The following is a 21,365-nucleotide window of genomic DNA, read 5'->3' on the forward strand; positions in this document are numbered from 1 at the left end:
TGCGCTTCTAAAGTAATGCTCTTTTGACACCTATGTTGCCACTCCCATCTCACAATAACTCTTAGTGACCCTCCTGAGAAGAAGCGGTGAGGATAATGGATGGTTTAGTTTCTGGTTGTGTCACTTGTTGCCAGACAAAATTCATATTGCGTTGCATTGCAGAGAATTAGACTAGGAGTGGCAGCAACAAACTCAAATGCCATCGACATTGGTAGGCATGCAATGGTTGCATTCTCGAGTCTTGTGAGGGCACTGAAATTCTCGGATATGTTTGTCATTTGTTGCCAAGAACAATTCATGGGGCTGGCACCACCCTTTGTGCCCTACAAGACAGCAGGAAAAAGGCAAGGAGCGCTGACAAACACTCGTTAAGTGCATGGACTGACACTGCAGCACAATCATGCTCTGTATTGCAAACATATCAAATAGACCAAAAAAGATGACTTGGCATTAGCTTTGCACCACTGCTACATGTAATGCTAGCATAACTCATCACTGCAAATTACAACCATGGGCCTCATGGGCACAGTATCGGTTAACAGTGTGAAATAATTCAAAATATATCAAATATTTGGCACATGACGGTGAGGGTTTTTGGCTCATTTTGACAGTTTCTATTGTCTTCATGCACCGGATAGAGCCGTGACAATGACGGAGGACAAAATAAAATGTGCTCGCTTGGGAAATGTCGTTTAAAAACTGCTGTGCGCACTCTTTGATCACGCTTTGGTATATGTAATAGCTCTCATTAAAGGAAAACAATACCATCGATAGCAAGTTGTGAGTATAATTGAATTTTAGGAAGACCTTTGCTTTTATTTCGAAGGCAATCCTGTCGGGTTCCGGCGTGAATACTCAATCGAACCCCGGGAGGTGAAAAGCCAGTTAAAGCAATGAATGTGTGTTCTCAAGGCAGGTGAGAGGGATATGAATGGGCCGTGGAGCTAACCAAGACTGGTAGAAAGCAGACGAGAGCCGCCTAAGTGGACGTTCCTCGGGCTGCGGTTCGGACGCGTACGCTTGGTTTTCCCGGTGCGTGTTCGTTTGTTTTTCTTACGGGAACACAATGCTCGCAAACTCACAACAATGTGGCCTTATTAGTTAGTATAAACCACATATGAGATTTTAGATCAATCTTGTGTACCAAAACGGTATTTTAGATTTGATCTAATCTCGTTTATAGCCCCCCAAATATTTAACAAACTCATCCAATCGACCACAGTCAGTTTCGAAAACAAACACAAGGTGGCGTCGTTGTTTACATTTGGATCTGTGGCAGGGCCGTGCATCATGGCAGCGCTGCGCCACAGGAAGGGCAGCCGGGCTAAGTGCCCCCCACAGAGCACCGCAGCCGACTGTAAGCCTCAGCAGCCCCATCAGTCCAACTGTTGCCCCCAGCATCATCATCACCAGGACGACCTCCTGCAGGGTGAGTTCCAGGTTCGCTCCATCACATACCTGCCACACCTCTCTGTGGGTAAAGTTCACCAAAAAGTTAAATCATACAATTGAAAGATGACGATTTGGCACGGTCTCTTGACGTTTCCTCCTCATGATCCTCACGCGTGCAACCGCAGGTGACTGGTCGTGGGGGTCCATCGTGTGCACGTCGGTGGGCTGGTCGGTGTCGGTGGGCCTGGGCCTGCTGTGCTGCATGTACATGGCCACGCTGCACGAGAACGACCTGTGGTTCTCCAACATCAAGGTGAACAAACGGCAATTCTTGCAAGCCGTGCTATGCTAACATTAAGCCCGTCAGATCCGCTTTAGTGCTCTAGCTAACGGACGCAGCTGCTGCCTGTTCACTTTTTCATTTGATTTGATCCGTTAGACATGTGTTTATGTGTTCAGAACCTTCGGTGGGATTGAAGAAAAAAAGGTAGTATTGCAACAAAGCCTGAGCTTGTTGTTGTAGCGCTGACTGTGTTACCACGGCAACAGAGTGGACACAGCGTGTTTGGGGTTGACATCATCATTGGCAGTGCACTATGTTCTTCATGGACACACACAAACACATACTCACATTCCAAGAAGACGTTATACAAATATCAGACCTCCAACACTTTGTTCTTCCGCTACAAAAGAACCTTAAAAGCTCCACCGCTATGTCATATCCTAGTTTAAATCCTTTTTAGATGAAATTGTATATAAATTCTCTGTTACTTTTCAACCTTGGAAAAAAAAGCATCACATGTTTTGGACATTTACACTCACATTCTCATGGGACACCGAGTTTCTTAGCCGGGTAACAAGGACAGAAGCTGGAAAGTTCATCACTTAAGCTTATTGTGAGATGAGTATTTTTATGAGAAATATTTTTTAGTGATTAATGTCCTTGTTTGCGGTACAAAGTGAGCGGCGGGAAGTTTTAAAAGTCTCCTAGGGGAGGATGGTTTGATGAAAATAATAGTACATTTGAAGAATTGTGTTGCATGATAAATCTGCAGCATTTTGTTGCGGAATGACACACAATTAGCAGTGCAGTTCATTTAGGGCAGCCGCCCGCCCACTTTCATTGTGTGCTGCTAGCCATGTCCACGTGGCTCGCAACAGGGAGTTAATTTGGGACGCAGCTGGACGACACATCCACAAGTGTGCTGGCGTTCCCAAACATTCCCCCCACTACCTCCCTCCCTCCCTCCCTCCGTCCTATTCTTATAAAAGGTCAGGCGAGCCACAGTCCACTGGCTTCCCACTTTTCCATCCTCGTCCTGCACTTCGACTTCTGGCAGAGCCCTTTCTTTTTCTTTTTACTGGGGCCTCAACAAAACACCACGAAGGCACCGGAGGTGATTCCAGTCCAGGGCCAGCGCGTCTGCTTCAGATCCTGATCTGCTCCCCTGTTTTTTTTTTTTTTGTGAAGCGGAGCGGAAGGTCGTAAAGGAGCTGCTCATTGCTCAGGAGAGTTTTCTCTGCCATGGAGCTTCAAAAACTAAATGATTTGGAAGCACTTTGAAGACACCTCGGCCGCTCCTCTTACCTTTTCTCCAGATTGATTCGGATCTCTTCTATTGAGCTTTTCACTTGATGGTGATGGAGCTCCGCAAACGGCGACGGGGTACGACCAAGGAGGAAGAGGAGGAGGATGAGGGAAGCTCCGGATCCGGCTCACTAGCTCCACGGTGGAGGTGGCGACGGACTGTTGCCACGGCGACAGGGCTGACGACGGCCGGCCTGCTGGCTTTGACGCAGGCCTGCTGTGTCAACGCCTTGCATGAGAACCTGCTGTGGTTCCAACAGCTCACGGTAGCGCCCAACAAACCTAAGAACCCGCAAATTCTAAAACGACAACACAGTTTGACCATTGGGACTCAAGAGGTTTTTTTTGTTTTTTTTTTTATTCAGCATTTTCGACAAAGCCTTACATATTTAACTTTCTTCCTCACACTAGTTCCTCTTAACAAGGTGTAGCGAGTACTGTATGTTGATGCTAGATAGCTGCTTTTCGAGGAAGTGTCAAAGCAAATCTTAGACGCTAAAGTGAACTGGGCAACATTTTTGTTACAGGAGGTAGAGCGTGAGATCTCCTTCCGGACCGAATGTGGACTTTACTACTCGTACTACAAGCAAATGTTGAACGCCCCATCCATACAGGAAGGTACACCTGAAATGTGAAATCAATTCATGCTAGCAATATTAGCAAACCTCATTAGGCCTTTGTTCATGGCCTCAATTTATCATTTATAACCTTTATAATTCCGTTGTTTGAGTAAAAGCAAACGTACCACAGACAAATCAAGTGAGAATTAGAGGAATTAGCATTAGCTATGTTACAGTGTGACTGCTGAGCGCTAACTAAATGTCGTCACGTGCATGTTTTAACCATCGTTCATGACTAAATATGTTCTCTTAATAAATGACCAAAAAGTTACATCTTCATTTACCTGGTTGCTAAAATGCCAACTGAGGTTTGCAAATGTTGTTGGCCTTAAAATGCAAAAAGTAAAAACAAAAGCAATTTGACTTGCTTCGAGCTTACGTTAGCAGGACACATTAGCATTAGTTTGGCTACGCCCTCCATTTTGTAGCCCGACGTCAACAGTTTATTGCTAATGATGCACGTGGGTAAAATGACTCCTTGTTCCCATCATCACGGTCATCAAAATTCCTTCTTTACCGCAATTTTCCGCTACACTCGCTAATCGACTGACTGGACGCGAGCGAGGAGAGGAATGAAGTCACCGGGAGAAAGGAGGAAGTGTAATGAAGGGAAATGTTTAGAGAACGAGGGAGCGATAAAGCGAAGCGTGTGGGTGGAAACGTGGACGCTGTTTCACGGAAAATGCGTCCGGTTGCTGTCCGGTGGATCAAGCAGCCCAAAGTGGCTGGAATGTCGCAAGTTGGCATCAGGCATCGTTTCAATCACAGCAAACATGTTGTAACCATTTCCAGCCCTGCCCGCGGGCCTCTTTGGAATAATCACACCAGTATGGCTACAGATTCATTCTGGATCAGAGATGTTTGTTCTGGAAGAATTACTGTATTGTGGCACACACACACGCAGAGATTTGAAGGAAATAATCCTAAAATGGCTTCGTTCAAGCAACTTGGCTAACTTCCTGTGTTATTTCGAGCAGGGCTCCTTGAGACGGACATGTCGAGTGATTTTCATTTAGCTCAGTAAAAGTGACTTCAGGTGTTGAATTTGTAGAGCCTCGCTTCTTACGCTGACGGTCTCATCTAAATGTAAATTTGGAGTTGGTACTAATCGGACCACCCAATATTGTGTTTTGTATGTTGAATTTTTTTTTTGTTTTTTTGCTCAGGATTATCAGAGTTGATCCACGACAACTTGACAGAGTCCAAGAGGACCATCAACCTCCTGCAGAGGATGAACATCTACCAGGAGGTCCTTCTCAGCATTCTCTACAGGCTTTTGCCCATACAGGTAACACGCACGACCACGTGAACATTTCTATTTAAAAAAAAACAAAACAGAAAAAGTGAAACTGGTAGAAAACCTTTGGCGGGGGTAATGCTGACAATTTTGTTGCATGTTTTGCAGTCATACCTGGAGCCCATGTACTTCTACATCTACAGCGTGTTCTCGCTGCAAGCGGTCTACGTGATGGCGCTGTACCTGACAGCGTGGCTTCTGGCTGGCTCGTGGACGGCGGGCACGCTGGCCGCCATCTGGTACATCCTCAACAGGTGGGCACTGAGCAAAACTCCCGCCAGCCCGCCCGCAGTCAGTCCACCGCAAACGTTCGCCTCATTAACTGAGCTAGCTTCTCTTTGATCTCATGTTCACAAAGATCAAAACAACACAACCCATTTCTTGGACGAATCAATAGGAACACTTCAGCCCACATGGTTTTATCCAGAGCCCGTATTGATCTGCGTAGCTTCATCCAGGACCATGTGTTTGTAGGGTGGACACGACTCGTGTGGAGTTCACCATCTCGCTGAGAGAAAACTGGTCTTTGCCCTTCTTGGCGCTACAGGTTGCCGCCATCACGTGCTACCTGAGGCCTCGGCTGGGCACTTTGCAGCAGGTGCGCGCGCGCGTGCTAACGCCCAATGCTAACGCCCAATGCTAACTCCCGTAACTGCGTCAGCATCAAGACTTTTCTGTGTGTTTTCCTTCCACTGGGCAGAAGGTGATGGTGTGGTTGATGTTCGTGTGCAGCTTGTGCTTCTGCGTGACCTGGCAGTTCAACCAGTTCATCTTCCTGGTTCAGGCCCTCGTCGTCTACACGCTGGACTGTGTGGACGTGCTCACCACCGCACAGGTTGGACTCAACACATACCGTTCTATGATATGAGCATATATGGTCATTTGCTGCCCTCTTGTGACTGACTGTGAGGTGTTTTTTTGGTCTGCTCGGTCTGAGTGTTGTATTTTGTTTTGTTTTTTTTCTTCTTCCCAGGTGACCACGCTGTACTTGGTCCAAGTGAGCGCTCTGCTGAGCGTCTGGCTGCTGCAGTTCTTCAACGGCATGATCCTGGGCTCTTTGGTGCTGAGCTTCATCGTGGCGGCCCTCCTCGTGCGTCACGTCCATGTGCGTAGACGCGCGCAAGATGGATGCGACGCCTGGCACGCATGCACACGCGCGCGCGAGCATGGCTTTGTTTAAGCTGCCGATAATTCCACTTTGTGAGCAGGAACACATTTCCCCGTCAAGTCTTAATGTAATTTATTCCAATCCGATCTTATCACGGCAACAATTAGGAAGATATTTTGCGTGGCAGCGAGACGGCGCAAGGCTCTAAATCATTCATGTATGTATGCTAAGTTACTTGTTGAAAGGAGGCTGCTTTAAAAAAAAAAGAAAAAAAAAAAAGCAGTATGAGTCATTCAGACGCTGTTAAATTAGAGTTTCCTAAAATGGAAGCTTTAATGATACAGAAAAAATAGACACTTAAGATAAGGTAGATTTCGGTGATTTGAGGCAAATTCTACAAAAGAGTAAAAAAATGTCCCCTAAATGACCAAAATATATTATTTCTCGAAACGTTGTCTAAAATTTGCGAATTGATTTTTGTGCTCCTGCGGCAGCGTTCTCTGAAGACGGGAAGTTTTGCGGCGCGGGTGTTCAAGCTGATTATCCACAGCACCGCCGTCCTCCTGCTCACCTTCGCCTTCAACTTCCTGACCAAGGTTGTCCTCTGCCATTTCTTTCCTTTCTCCAACATCCATTTTTCCGCAAAAAAAGGGTCCAAAGGTTGCTTGCGTTTTGTTGTTTTCATTTGCTCTTATGTTGAGCTATTTCTTCTGGTGTTTTGCACTTGAGGGCCAGCATGCAAAGCGACTCAGCGCCACCATCTACAGGGACCCGTTAGCCATGACAGTGCTTTGCTGTAAATAGTTGCATTCCACTTAATGAACACAAACGTTCACGGCAGCAGTGAATTACTGGTTCATTACAAGCGAGCGGGAAAAATCCATTTCCCTCCCTCCCTCTGCAGTTGAGTAAACACACTCTGGAGGCCACTCTTCATCTGACATGGGTAGTTTTGAGGCAAGTTTGTTTTTGTATTTCTATTTCATTCCCAACCTTATCTGCATGCGCGTGCGTGTGTTTGCAGAAAGCGCTGCGGCTGCGATCTGACGAGCACATCTTTAAATTCATCAAGTCAAAGTTTGCCCGGGGGCCGACGAGGTAGGAACGGCAAACGCGCCTCGCGCTCCTCTCTTCGGGCTCTCCTCTCGTCCGTCGTTGTGCGTTTTATTCCTCCGACGCCACGGCACCTGCGCGCGTGAATAATAGATGAGCGTTCGCACCATCGATTAGCTCGGTGCGTCGTCGCTGGCGAGATAACGCTGCGAGCCAGCGGCCCTTCAATTATTCAGCAGCTGGCGCGCGATACGACGTTTATTGTGATATTCACACATGTGCGCGGGGGGGGGGGGGGGATGTATATCTCTGCCGCCGTATCTTGCTGGCACAAAATATACAAGCGGCATTATTAAAAGCTCTTGTGAAAATGGTCCAGAAATGTTTTATATCGGTCCGCCAGCCCGGAACGTTACAAAGATCACAAACGCACAATTGTTGACGTGACTTATCATGCGCAAGTTACCGTTGTTGACGGCTCCTTTTGCTTTTTTTTTTTTCTTCCAGGGACTTTGACGCCAACCTGTATCTGTGCGAGGAGGCCTTCGGTGCGCTGCCATTGGACACTTTAGAGCGTCTGTCCGCCAGCCTCCTGCTGGGCCCCTACGCCCTCACGCTGGTGCTGATGGGCGGCGCCCTGGCGCTGGCAGCTCTACGCAACCTCAGGTGCACCCCGAGGGAAACCCAAAATGTCCGCCGCCGGCCATTGAGTCGCTACGACCTATAGCCCCTCTCCCTACAGAACAAAAGGTGGCGCTGCGGAGAGGAAAGCGGAGGGTCCGGCGGTGGCATCCTTTCGTCCGGACGTGGCCTACAACCTGCTGCACACGCTCTTCTATGGCTTGCTGGCCCTCAGCACCATGAGGTGATGGCAAACACTTAGCACTTTCTCCTCTGCCTTGTTGCTCTCAATACACTTTTTACTTTTCGCCGCCAAGTTAGCGTCTGTGCCTCGGGTGACTTTGCGGTGCCCTCCAAACGTAACGTAAGCCCCTCCCTCCAATTGGGCACACAGCACGACGCCTTCCTCGGGTCCAAAAGCCAACCGCCGGGTGCAAACCCTGCGCCTGAACCCCAGAGCCCTCTTCTCGCCTCTTCTGTTGAGTGGCGCCTGGCCGTTGTCACGGCAACCGCAGCAACACCGCCCGGCGCCGAACTTCTCTTATTATTCTGAAAGCGTTGTCGTTTCATAACGTACGCAATGAAAGCACGTGGATGAGTACGTCCGTGCGCGTCACTCCGTGTAGCTCGTCTGTGACGAAGCGATTGCGCCGACAACTGCAAAAGCGGAGAAGTCGATAATTGGAGTTGTGACTTTTGCTTTGTGTCGGATTCATTTCAAGAATCTCGCAGCTCGTTACAAACGTGCCGCGCATTCTAGACGGAGTCGCTCACGTGTTCCAGCTTTGGCGCCGGCATGGGAGCTTCAAATGAAGTCTTGAAGGCGGAGTCTTGCTTTCAAATGAGGCTTTCAGGGACATCTTTCAAATGCATTGTCTGCCTGGTTCACTAAAAGCCTGCATCTGCTCGTTTGCTCGAGGTGCGTTCAATAATATCGGAAAAAAAACGAATTTATGATGTTAATAAGCAATGCCTAGTATTCGAGCACACTGCATTTGATGCACCAAAATCAGAACAGCCTCAGGGTGAAAACAAGGGTTAGGGTTTCAAGGATAGGCTGGGTAGGGCTTCAAATATTGAAAACAGCCATCCTGTCGGCTTTCATTTGCAAGATGGGCTGTGCGCACGCTTTCAATTCCACATTCAAATAAGGCTTTCAAGTGTTTCAAATTTGGACGGGCTTTTCAAATTAGCCTTTCAAAATTAGGAATTAGGATTAAAAAGTCACTGAATTAGACTTGAATTCAAACGTTTTCACCCGCAAGTTCAGCAAAGTCGAGGCTGTGTGTGTGTGTGTGTGTGTGTGTGTGTGTGTGTGTGTGTGTGTGTGTGTGTGTGTGTGTGTGTGTGTGTGTGTGTGTGTGTGTGTGTGTGTGTGTGTGTGTGTGTGTGTGTGTGTGTGTGTGTGTGTGTGTGTGTGTGTGTGTGTGTGTGTGTGTGTGTGTGTGTGTGTGTGTGTGTGTGTGTGTGTGTGTGTGTGTGTGTGTGTGTGTGTGTGTGTGTGTGTGTGTGTGTGTGTGTGTGTGTGTGGTGTGTGTGTGTGTGTGTGTGTGTGTGTGTGTGTGTGTGTGTGTGTGTGTGTGTGTGTGTGTGTGTGTGTGTGTGTGTGTGTGTGTGTGTGTGTGTGTGTGTGTGTGTGTGTGTGTGTGTGTGTGTGTGTGTGTGTGTGTGTGTGTGTGTGTGTGTGTGTGTGTGTGTGTGTGTGTGTGTGTGTGTGTGTGTGTGTGTGTGTGTGTGTGTGTGTGTGTGTGTGTGTGTGTGTGTGTGTGTGTGTGTGTGTGTGTGTGTGTGTGTGTGTGTGTGTGTGTGTGTGTGTGTGTGTGTGTGTGTGTGTGTGTGTGTGTGTGTGTGTGTGTGTGTGTGTGTGTGTGTGTGTGTGTGTGTGTGTGTGTGTGTGTGTGTGTGTGTGTGTGTGTGTGTGTGTGTGTGTGTGTGTGTGTGTGTGTGTGTGTGTGTGTGTGTGTGTGTGTGTGTGTGTGTGTGTGTGTGTGTGTGTGTGTGTGTGTGTGTGTGTGTGTGTGTGTGTGTGTGTGTGTGTGTGTGTGTGTGTGTGTGTGTGTGTGTGTGTGTGTGTGTGTGTGTGTGTGTGTGTGTGTGTGTGTGTGTGTGTGTGTGTGTGTGTGTGTGTGTGTGTGTGTGTGTGTGTGTGTGTGTGTGTGTGTGTGTGTGTGTGTGTGTGTGTGTGTGTGTGTGAAAGCATTAAACAGCAGCACAGAGACAGACTGCACACGAACTGACAAATTGGATTTTTTGGCTCCATGTAAGTGCTGATGAAGAGCAGGAGGCCAAAAGTGCAGGCAGACTGCGTTTCTTGTTTATTGGGGTTTCTTTTCTTTTTTTTTCCCTTTCGCTTCTGCATATTGAAAAAGTTTGTTTTCTACAAGCTTTCACATTGTTTATACGCCTTCAACCGGTTTCTTCTTTTCACCGAGCAGGATGAAGTACATCTGGACGGGACATATGTGTGCCGTGGCGGCGTACGGCGTGTGCGGGAGGGACGTCTGGGCCGTGCTCCTTCACGCGCTCCGATGCAACACCAAAGTCACGGTCAGTGTGAACACCTTAACTTGATTGAAAGTGAATCCCACCAATGAGGTTTTGGAGTTTTGATTTGGGTTTCAAGTCGCAAAGGCATCGCTTTCAAATGAAGCCTTACAGAAAGGGAGGAAGAATGAGAATGACCGAGAGCTTTTCAAATAAGGCTTTTGCGACTGGCAGAGTTGAAGTGGGAGCCAGATTTGGAGTTTCAAAAAGTTACACTTTGAAAAAGTTACAATTTGAAGACGGCGTGACTTTTTGAAGCAAAGATTGCATCTTCAAACATGGCGAGCCAGAGTTGCGATTTCCAAATAAGGTTGCGAGAGAAGAGCAGGGATTCAAGTGACAACTGGGCTTTCCAGACACCATTTGCTTTTCTGATTTGTTTTTTGTATTTCATGAGAGTTGGGAGTTGACGAGTCATGCCAAACATTTAACAATTTCAGTTAAGGTAGAATTAGGCTTTCAAGACAGACGCTCAATGTACCCGCAGGTACCTTTTATAACCAATTTGCGGGGAGAATAATCGAGTCAGCGAGCGCATCATTCATTCCCAAAGGCGTCCAGACTGGCGACCTGATGCGACGTGCCAAGTGCAGGGTTGCGGCCACCAGGGGGCAGTGTGGCTCTTAGGTTTGGCCTTGAGTGACTTGCGCCTCTTTGCTGTGTGTCCTCCGTCCGCCAGCTGACGTTGGTCCGCTACGCCGCGCCCGCCGCCGTCTTGGCCTTCCTCTCTTACAAGGTAGCACAACACAACAATACACAAACAAGAACCAGCCATTGTGCGCCACCAAGTCCTTTTATTATTTCCCCCCCCCCCCCTTCCTATTATGTGACTGTCATCTCATAATACCAGCAATATTTTTGTGTACAAGCAGCAGGCAAAGAAGAAGCAGCAACACCTTCAAGCATTTTCATTCTGCTGCTGCTGCTGCTACCATTGTGCGCCCGCACACAGAAAAAGACTTTAGTCAGATACGCTACACTTTTCAAATTGCCTTTCATAATTCATTTGCAAATTTGGTTTTTAGTCGTTTGTTTTTATTTTCAATGCCAGCTATTTTTAATGAAGGTAATGCTTAACGTCGCTAATGATTTTTTTTTAAGCACCTACCGTCGACTGCATATTGGGCGCCACTTAGCCGCAATGACTCACTACAACGTTTGTTTTTTTGGGGCATAACGACATCATTTTCATCGTCGCCTGCAGTTCTGGCCCAAGATGGTGGAGGAGCTGTCTGACTTGAGGGAGTTCTACGATCCAGACACTGTGGAGCTCATGACCTGGATTAGGTACACACACACACACACACCATCATCGTCATCTCTGACATCAAAGGCAAATCTTATTAGTTTCCCTACTTTGTTTGATGTTCTTGATTAGGCCGTGTGTGTGTGTGCATTGTGTGCGTGTGTGTGCACGCACGTGTGTGTGTGTGCGGGTGGCCCCTGACTGATGAGAGCCCAAGGGTCTTGATGAATAAAAAATGGTAGTTGTTGGAAGAGACCCATCTTCTGGCAGTGCTCCGGTAGCTCCCCCCCCTCCCCGTGTCCGCCACGCCGCCCACTCTCGCCCCCCCCCACGAGGGTCTCCGTGGCCGGGCTGCTGATCAAGAGCGCCGGCCTGGTGGGATATGGGCTTTGGAAGTCTGGCTGCGGCTGCTGTGCACTTTCCAGCGGCTGTCTCACTACTCAAGTGCAGACTTCTCACTTAATTGCTCTGAGGGACTGCTGACATGCTGCTGTTTTGGTTAGCAACCAAGTCGCAATGTAGCTCAGGTAGCAACGCTTTCGTTTGTGTGTATTGTGCGGTTTGCCGGCCCGAGTCAGGCTTGGTTTGCGACTTTCATAAAAGGCTTCGACGAATTCAAGTCGACTTACGGGCTCTGAAATGAAGCTTTCGACACAGTCGGCGTTTAAAATGAGGCGTTCGAAAGTGAGTCGGGCTTTCGCAGCGGGCTCGCCGAAGTCGATTTGGTAGGTGCTGATGATTTGTTTAGCGGAGAGTTCAACTGCTCCCAGCTCTTTTCAATCGGATGTTTGCGTGTGACTAATTTGAGCGTCGCCACCGTGTTTTCGCAACAACGCTGTCATTACACCGATTGTCGTGATTACGGCGGCTGCTCATGCTAAAATGTGTGTGCGTGCTCCTCGCCTCAGGAGCTAATCCCATTAGGCTGCCAGGATTATACGGGTTGCGCGGAATTACTCGGGCGGGGAGGGGCTAAGCCTGCCCGCCGCGCTAATTACATTCCGGATGAAAGCGTTACGGCGGCGAAGGAGGCTCGTCTTACGGCCGCGGCGTCTGAGCTGAGTTATTAGCTTCCGTGCGCGGGAATTCACACTGACTTCAAGCCGCGCCGCCTAACAAGGAGCGAAATGAAAGATGGATGCCTTCGCGCCGACGTTTTTTGTCATTTGGAAAAATGCTCATTTGAATTTGTCGCCTGATGCAAGTCATTATTTGACACTGCGGGCGTTCAAGATGGAACAGCGAGAAATACGTACAGCATTGACTTCAATTTTGCGCCCACGTCGGGTGCAAGATAGGGTTTGAAAATAAGGTTAGGTTTTCAAAATAGCTTTTCAACTTCTCTATAGTCGCCATTTAAAACAACCACTTCAAGCTCACGTGGCCTCCGCAACAAAGACGACAACGTGAACGAACACCTTACAGATTCCTTTTCTCTCTTTCCGCCGGCCGCGTCGTGTCTCAAAGGCGGCCACGTCCTCTCTTTAATCTGTCGGCAGCACAAAGACGCCGGAGCGTGCCGTCTTGGCGGGAAGCATGCAGCTGCTGGCCGGCATCAAACTGTGCACGGGGCGAATCATCACCAACCACCCGCATTATGAAGACGCGGACCTGAGAGACCGGACCAAACAGGTAGCGACAACACGCACGATGTGGCAAAATGGCCACCCGGGCGGGGGCCAATCAGTGACGCAGCCGAGACGCAGCCAAGGTCTTCTTGTCTGTCGCCGTAGAAAACCTCAACTGAGGTTTGTTCCTCATCAACATCTGGAAGAAAAGAAATCAAACAGACCCCAAAGGCCTTTTTCAGTGCAGTTGGCGTAATTGGCCCGCCAGAGGAAATCAAACGTTTTTCCACCTTACCAGACAGATGTTGGTGTCTTTAATGATGGAGCCCCAAAAAAAAAAAAAAAAACAACACAGTGAAATGTCCCAAATGGTTCAAGTTGCAAATTTCCTCCTTGAATGGGAATAATGGGACATTAATAATGTGATTAAATTAGACAGGATTAATAATCATTTTTAAGAACACTGTTTCTCGAAGACATGGTAATTTCTTTATTTTTTGCTAAAAAAGCCATGGTCATTTTGAAAAGCAACACTCGTGAAGAAAGACAATTCTGGCCGCCGCCTCACGCTGGTTGTCCCGCTTTGCCTTGAAGGTGTACCAGGTGTACGCCCGGCGCTCTCCGCAGGACGTCCACGCCATCCTGCAAGGGCTGGGCGCCCACTACGTGGTGTTGGAGAACTCCATCTGTTACGAGCGCCGCCACCGGCGAGGATGTCGCCTCAGAGACCTGCTGGACCTGGCCAACGGACACGTGGGTCCACATCCTTGACTTCAAAATGAACACCAGATCGTTCTATCGTCCTGTTTGTGACGGTCACGTGATCTCCTTTTGTCCAATCAGATCATGGACGGTGAAGGGGATAACGACGCCGACCTGGTGGCCGCCGCCCACCCGCGGTTCTGCGACGCCGTCAAGACGGACTCGCCGGAATACGCCGCCTTGTTCAAAAGAACCTTCCAGAACAAAACCTTCCATGTGTACCGAGTCAAGAAGAAAGCCAAGAAGAACTCGTAAGATGACAGCAGCTGACGCACACTTTGTTCAACTGTGTGTGTACCAAGAAGCACATATGTTTGGCACCTGTGGACAATGCACAAGAAAATCCATTCACTTTTCCTTCTTTAAAGGAGTGCACTTTGGTATCAACTGGTGCCGTCAATGGCTCTGGAAATGCGAATATGTTGTGAGTCAGTGATGGTGATTTTTTTTTTTTTTTTTAAAGGTTAGATTAATGTGAGGTCCAAACTACAGTATTTTACTGCCAAACAGACAAAATATTAACAAAAGGCTAGCAGTGATTCTGCATTTGAAATAAGTGAACCACTAGAGCATCTGAGTGCTAAACTACTGGTGAGAGGCTACCAAAACATTAGCAATAGTCTGGCAAATGTAAAATTCACGTGCAAGCAAATGGCTTGTGAAACGCAAGCAAGATGCTATGAAATTGCTTGTAAAATGTGAGGAAACTCATTTGACCGCATCAGTGCTTCGTAGTTGCAACTGGGGTTGAAACCGCTAGCTAAATGCTAACAAACATTGGTAGCACGTATAAGCGAAGTGCCACCAAGCAGCTAGTGATGTGCATTCCAGTTCTTTTAGAATCTTTAGAATCAGTTCACTCAAAAGATTCGTTCAAACGAATCGTTCAACGAATATTTTCAGTGAACGAATCACTTCCTAAAGTAATTCGGGTTTTTTTTCAGTTCATATGACTTCAACCGGTAGGTGTCGGTAATGCGCATTGAAGCTGGTGCCACCTCGCTGTAAAACAAAACGAAGAAGAAAATGACGTAACTTCCCGTTTCCGAATGAATCGTGAATTGCATTTCCCGTTGAGTTCATCGCGAGAACGGATCAGTGAGGGAACGAATCTTGACGTTCCCGTTCGCGAACGAGTTCATGGGTCAATTGCCTTCCCGTGCATCAACGGATCAGTCAGTGAACTATGTAAGCCAGAATGTCGATTGCCGATTTGCCAAGGAAAGAAAGAAAGAAGCACTCAGTGAAACACTACTTCTTTTATGCGCGTTTTCTCCAAGCTAACGGCCAACTTTATTGCATGAAGGGATGCGCCGTTATGCAACAACGGGGAGATGATGCTTCTCTTTGGGTCATCTTGATTTTATAACACTTAAAATAACGTGGCTGCATATATACGCCTAAACATTGTTATCCAATATATCTATTGCAATTTCACATTGGATTGCTGGTTTGAAATTTACTTTTAATATTTTTTTGTTTAAATAAACATTTGTTAAAACTTGTCTGGTGTTTTATTCCTTGTTTTTATATTCGCCAATTAAAACAAAAATCAGACAATAAAGCAGACTTTGACTTTGTATAATGTGTCCTCTCTGCATCCATTGCAGCCTGGTCATCCTGGAAGAGGGACCCTCCCTCCCATCTGTGGTCTCTTCTCAAGGTTTCTCATTTCCCCTAGCTGGAGTTTTGAGTTTTGAGAGATCAGGGGATGTTTGATAATATTTGCCATTTTTCACATGTCCTGAGTGTTGTTAGTCACCTAAATGTTGAACAGAGGCTGTGATTTACCGAAGTCAAATTCCTTGTTTGGCACGCTCAAACATGGCGAATAAAAAACTCTTGAATCTTGAATCTCTTGAATAATAACACCAACACCAACAATCCAACAAATACAAAATTAAAACATCAATGTCGGCATAACGTGTGTCGGCTGGCATAGCAGCAACGCTGTCTGTCACTCGTTCGCGAACGAACCTGAAAATGGCGGTGTACCTAATAGAGCGTCCGAGTGACGTCACAGATCAGACAGCCAATCAGGAGGTGGCCTGTTATTAGGTACACCTGAAAATGGCGGTGTACCTAATGGAGTGTCCAAGTGACGTCACAGATCAAACAGCCAATCAGAAAGTGGGGGTGAGGGCGGGTGTGGCACTTTTCACTTTCAGTTAAGCTTTGACCATGATATTTCCCTAATAAAGTGGCCTGTTATTAGGTCCACTTGAAAATGGCGGTGTACCTAATGGAGTGTCCGTGTGATTCCCTCGTTAAGTGCACCTGCGTGAAAAGTTTTAGCTCCTGCGGAACGTGAAAGAAGCTAAAACTTTTCACGCAGGTGCGCTTAACGAGGGTCACTTGGAAAACATGTTGGAACGCGGCCCCGAGGACTAGAGCTTGACACCTGTGACCTTTGACCATGATATTTCCCTAATAAAGTGGCCTGTTATTTGGTACACTTGAAAATGGCGGTGTACCTAATGGAGTGTCCGTGTGATTCCCTCGTTAAGTGCACCTGCGTGAAAAGTTTTAGCTCCTGCGGAACGTGAAAGAAGCTAAAACTTTTCACGCAGGTGCGCTTAACGAGGGTCACTTGGAAAACATGTTGGAACGCGGCCCCGAGGACTAGAGCTTGACACCTGTGACCTTTGACCATGATATTTCCCTAATAAAGTGGCCTGTTATTTGGTACACTTGAAAATGGCGGTGTACCTAATGGAGTGTCCGTGTGATTCCCTCGTTAAGTACACCTGCGTGAAAAGTTTTAGCTCCTGCGGAACGTGAAAGAAGCTAAAACTTTTCACGCAGGTGCGCTTAACGAGGGTCACTTGGAAAACATGTTGGAACGCGGCCCCGAGGACTAGAGCTTGACAACTGTGACCTTTGACCATGATATTTCCCTAATAAAGTGGCCTGTTATTTGGTACACTTGAAAATGGCGGTGTACCTAATGGAGTGTCCGTGTGATTCCCTCGTTAAGTGCACCTGCGTGAAAAGTTTTAGCTCCTGCGGAACGTGAAAGAAGCTAAAACTTTTCACGCAGGTGCGCTTAACGAGGGTCACTTGGAAAACATGTTGGAACGCGGCCCCTCGAGGACTGGAGCTTGACAACTGTGACCTTTGACCATGATATTTCCCTAATAAAGTGGCCTGTTATTTGGTACACTTGAAAATGGCGGTGTACCTAATGGAGTGTCCGTGTGATTCCCTCGTTAAGTGCACCTGCGTGAAAAGTTTTAGCTCCTGCGGAACGTGAAAGAAGCTAAAACTTTTCACGCAGGTGCGCTTAACGAGGGTCACTTGGAAAACATGTTGGAACGCGGCCCCTCGAGGACTGGAGCTTGACAACTGTGACCTTTGACCATGATATTTCCCTAATAAAGTGGCCTGTTATTTGGTACACTTGAAAATGGCGGTGTACCTAATGGAGTGTCCGTGTGATTCCCTCGTTAAGTGCACCTGCGTGAAAAGTTTTAGCTCCTGCGGAACGTGAAAGAAGCTAAAACTTTTCACGCAGGTGCGCTTAACGAGGGTCACTTGGAAAACATGTTGGAACGCGGCCCCTCGAGGACTGGAGGTCGACACCCCTGGTCTAAGTGAAAAGTGCCACACCCGCCCTCACCCCCACTTTCTGATTGGCTGGTTGATCTGTGACATCACTCGGACACTTCATTAGGTACGCCACCATTTTCAGGTGTACCTAATAACAGGCCACTTCCTGATTGGCTGTCTGATCTGTGACGTCACTTGGACACTCCATTAGGTACGCCGCCATTTTCAGGTGTACCTAATGACAGGCCACCTCCTGATTGGCTGTTGGATCTGTGACGTCACTTGGACACTATTAGGTACACCGCCATTTTCAGGTTCGTTCGCGAAGATTAACGAGTCAGCGACAGACAGCGTTGCTGCGATGCCGACATTGATGTTTTAATTTTGTATTTGTTGGATTGTAGTTAATGGTGTTATTATACCGAATGTGTTTGTGTTTGAATAAAAGGTTGGAAAAAAAATCCGCTATGCCGACATTTGTTATTTTGGGGGACTCCAACTCAACGTAAAACACATACATATTGTCATATAAAGCAGTTAACCAAATGTCTGATTTTTATGTTTTAATTGGCGAATATAAAAACAAGGAATAAAACACCAGACAAGTTTTAACATAAATGTTTATTAAAATAATATTAAAAGTAAATTTCAAACCAGCAATCTAATGTGAAATTGCAGTAGATATATTGGATAACAATATTTAGGCGTATATATGCATACACGTTATTTTAAGTGTTATAAAATCAAGATGACCCAAAGAGAAGCATCATCTCCCCGTTGTTGCATAACGGCGCATCCCTTCATGCAATAAAGTTAGCCGTTAGCTTGGAGAAAACGCGCATGAAAGAAGCGGTGTTTCACTGAGTGCTTCTTTCTTTCTTTCTTTCTTTCCTTGGCAAATCGTCAATCGACATTCTGGCTTACATAGTTGACGCCAGGAGGGAGACGCAACACGTTCCCATTCAGTTGGTGAACAGGAAATGCAATTCACGACTCGTTCGTGAACGGGAAGTGACGTCATGTTCTTCTTCGTTTTGTTTTACTTACGGCGAGGTGGCACCAGTTTCAATGCGCATTACCGACACCTACTGGTTGAAGTCATATGAACTGAAACCCTCGTTCAGTGAAAAAAATCGTTCATATCGTTCACTCACGAGCCAACACTACAAGAAGCTAGCGAAACGCTATTAGCCGGCGAGGGAGCCATGTTGTGATGCCTCTCATGTTTTTGCTTTCCCTTCACTGCCGCTATTCTCATCAGTCGAAGCTTCAACCTTGCACTCCAATCATCTCAGTCACTCACACACACACACACACACACACACACACACACACACACACACACAATGGCATGAATAATGGAAGCAGTGAGGAAATTGCGGCGCTGATTCTCCGTGGCAATCCAGAATAGCCCCAGTGAGTGTTGCTGCTGCATCACTTGTGTATGAAAGGAAGCTTTGTGGCGGCTGAGGGGAGTTGAGAGGAAGGAAAAGACCCGAGCGGAGAACGTGCCAGGCTTTCGCAACACGTGATTGACAAGCGGCGGCGGCGGCCCAATGCTTGTCGTGATGACTGCTCAGATGCTTTGCGCTTTGGACTCAGTGGGTGCGTCGCATAGCGAGAAAATAAAATCATATAAAACAAGTCCTCATTAAGATGAGGGAAGATGCCAAAAGAATGGTGTTGGGGAAAAAATGACAAATATTTGAAAAATGTGAAAAAATAAAACTTCAATGTATCATAAGGCATAAAAGAAACTTCATTTGAATATTTATACAAGAACAAAAATGTGAAAACAATTCAATTCTAACTGCTAAATACAACTGAACTGCAACTCAGCAATGATTCTGAAAATTGTTTCATAAGGGGAAAAGGAATGTGTTTAATAAGATCATGAAAAGGAAATGATTAGAACGTGGAAGAAATAAATCATTTGGTGGGTTTCAAAACATGATGACAATTGTTTTTTAAGGATGGCAAAAAGATTTGAGGAAATAAATGAAACATGTTAAAAATGTGGAGAAAGTTTGAGATTTTTTGGTGTGGAAACAACCATTAAAAATGATTTAAAGTGCAGAAATTGTAAAATGTAAAAATAAAACTCGTGTCAATACCGAGGTTTAAGTCCAGCCATGTTGATGACATTGGTCCAACAACAAAAGCATGTTTTGTATTTTGCAGCAGTGCAAACAAATGAAGTTTATTGAGGAAAACAAATGAGAGCAAATACAAAGCACAAAACTCTTCAAAGCTCATCATCACACACCACTTTTAGAAAATGATTTAGTTTTTTTTTTTTGTTCACTTGTTTGTTTTCCACTTGGCTCTCGCTTTCTCCTGTTTGTCGCAGGCAGCAAGAGCGAGTGTGTCACGTAAATAATCTTTTCCTCTCCTTATGTACAAGGTCGGGCAAAAAAGCACAACATGCGTGCCCTCAAAATGACAATGCAAGAAATGAAAAGACTGCAACCCAAAGTCAAAAGAAAAACATCCTTCGTGAAAACCGCATGGACAAAAGTTTTGGGACACGTCTCTTCATCCATCATTTGCTGTCCACGTTTGGATAAATTTGGTGCGAGAGTGCTCGACTGAGTCATCAAGATGTGTGACTATCGAAAAAAATAAAAATATGTTGGTGACCTTTTTTGACATCACATTATTATGGCCTTTATCCTGGAAGTGTCTCAATAGTTTTGTCCATGTAGCCTTGAGGCAGTTCTTTCCATAAACCTTTTTCAGTTGACATCTAAACAGTGGCAACCCCATAACCTTTCTCCATCAATTTGAAGAATATTTCCATGTGACGATGTGCGACAGACAACCTGCCCCCACCTCGGTGGACCAACAAATCAGGCACTTGATGACATTGTCAATCTTGCTTTTGTCCTGCCTCGCAAACACGCTGCGACGCAGAGCGGTGGGGGTGTTTGTCTTTGCGGCCTGTTCAATGTTTTTGCCGTCGTTGGATGGGGGTCAGCAGGCGGAGGTGAGCGAGGAGATAAAACAGCTCCCTGCAGCTCTCTTCATTGCTAGCTCGGCAATTGGGTAAATGTACAAGACGAGAGGAAGGGGTTTACTGGAAAAATGGCCACTTAGCAGAAACAATTCACTGAAAAATACAGCAAAATGTTTCTGTGTTTTTGAATGGGAATGGACCCTTGAAAATTGTTCAAAATATTGGTGAAAATGAGGACAAATTCAATAAATACCACAAAGATTGTAATGACTGCAAAATTACAAAATGAGTGTTGACTTTGTTGATGAAAAGGGGCTTTTTGTCTTGACTCGAGAAAATCCCGTGACCAAAGCCAGAAAAGAGGCGAGCCCTGACGTTGGCAATGCTCGCCCGGGGGCAAGTCTAGTCTCCAGCAGGGGGCGGTAGAGGTAAAAATGGCCACCCCCTGAGATGGGTGCATTCATCTCCTTCATCCATATTCCTCAAATGCAATATTAATCAGAAGAGAACGTTTAGACGAGTGGGGGGGGGGCACATGAAAATATAATTGCAAAGAACATTTCGGCTTTGAGATCCCATTTAAAATCATGAGTCAAACCAAATTGTGCAAATGGTTTCATAATGAATGAAAATGGTCATCCATTTTCTCGGTAACATCGATCGGAGAAGCAAACGAGTGAGGAGGAAAACAAAGAGCCACAATTATTAACTCCTTGCTGCTTTGATGATCATTCATGATTTTTGTTTTAATCAGCGCAATAACAACAATCACCTTTTCTTCGCGGCGGCAAAGCGGCGAGACGAGGCCGGGCCAGAACGGCGACCTGCTTGTGTCACGCGTGTCCTTGAGCGTTTTGGCATGTGCTATTTTGCCGCCAGCCAGTCCTTCTGCAAGCAGCCGCTTTGTTTCCTGGCTGTCGCAATGCAAATGGAGACAAGAACGAGAGCGCAAGATCAAGTGGCTAGATGTCGCGCGAGAAAACACGCCGTCGATATGCGCGACTCCTTGTAAACGTGTCACGCGCCATCTTGGGCCAGTTTATTTGGCACAGAAGAGATTT

The 21,365-nt window shown here is 46.6% G+C and overlaps 1 protein-coding gene across 4 annotated transcripts; it reads left to right on the plus strand.

Annotated features, from left to right (window-relative positions):
- The first annotated feature begins 852 nt into the window (after nt 1–852).
- On the plus strand, nt 853–14,318 carry dpy19l3 (dpy-19 like C-mannosyltransferase 3). Of its 4 annotated transcripts, none has more exons than XM_037246981.1 (19): nt 853–1,032; nt 1,277–1,429; nt 1,578–1,705; nt 3,508–3,598; nt 4,767–4,888; nt 5,006–5,151; nt 5,372–5,495; nt 5,598–5,732; nt 5,871–6,002; nt 6,500–6,601; nt 7,030–7,103; nt 7,566–7,724; nt 7,801–7,923; nt 10,115–10,226; nt 10,903–10,959; nt 11,428–11,510; nt 12,969–13,101; nt 13,632–13,790; nt 13,881–14,318. In XM_037246981.1, exons 2-19 carry the CDS (start codon nt 1,291–1,293, stop codon nt 14,052–14,054), a joined length of 2,193 nt encoding a protein of 730 aa, XP_037102876.1. In that variant the 5' UTR covers nt 853–1,032; nt 1,277–1,290; the 3' UTR covers nt 14,055–14,318. The 4 variants fall into 4 exon arrangements, with proteins under 4 accessions (XP_037102876.1, XP_037102875.1, XP_037102877.1 ...); XM_037246980.1 differs by having other exon boundaries at nt 1,280–1,429; XM_037246982.1 differs by having other exon boundaries at nt 853–1,014; nt 1,280–1,429.
- The last annotated feature ends 7,047 nt before the right edge of the window (nt 14,319–21,365 follow it).

The sequence above is a fragment of the Syngnathus acus genome, chromosome 3 (assembly GCF_901709675.1).
Source record: "Syngnathus acus chromosome 3, fSynAcu1.2, whole genome shotgun sequence".
Classification (NCBI taxonomy): Eukaryota; Metazoa; Chordata; class Actinopteri; order Syngnathiformes; family Syngnathidae; genus Syngnathus; species Syngnathus acus.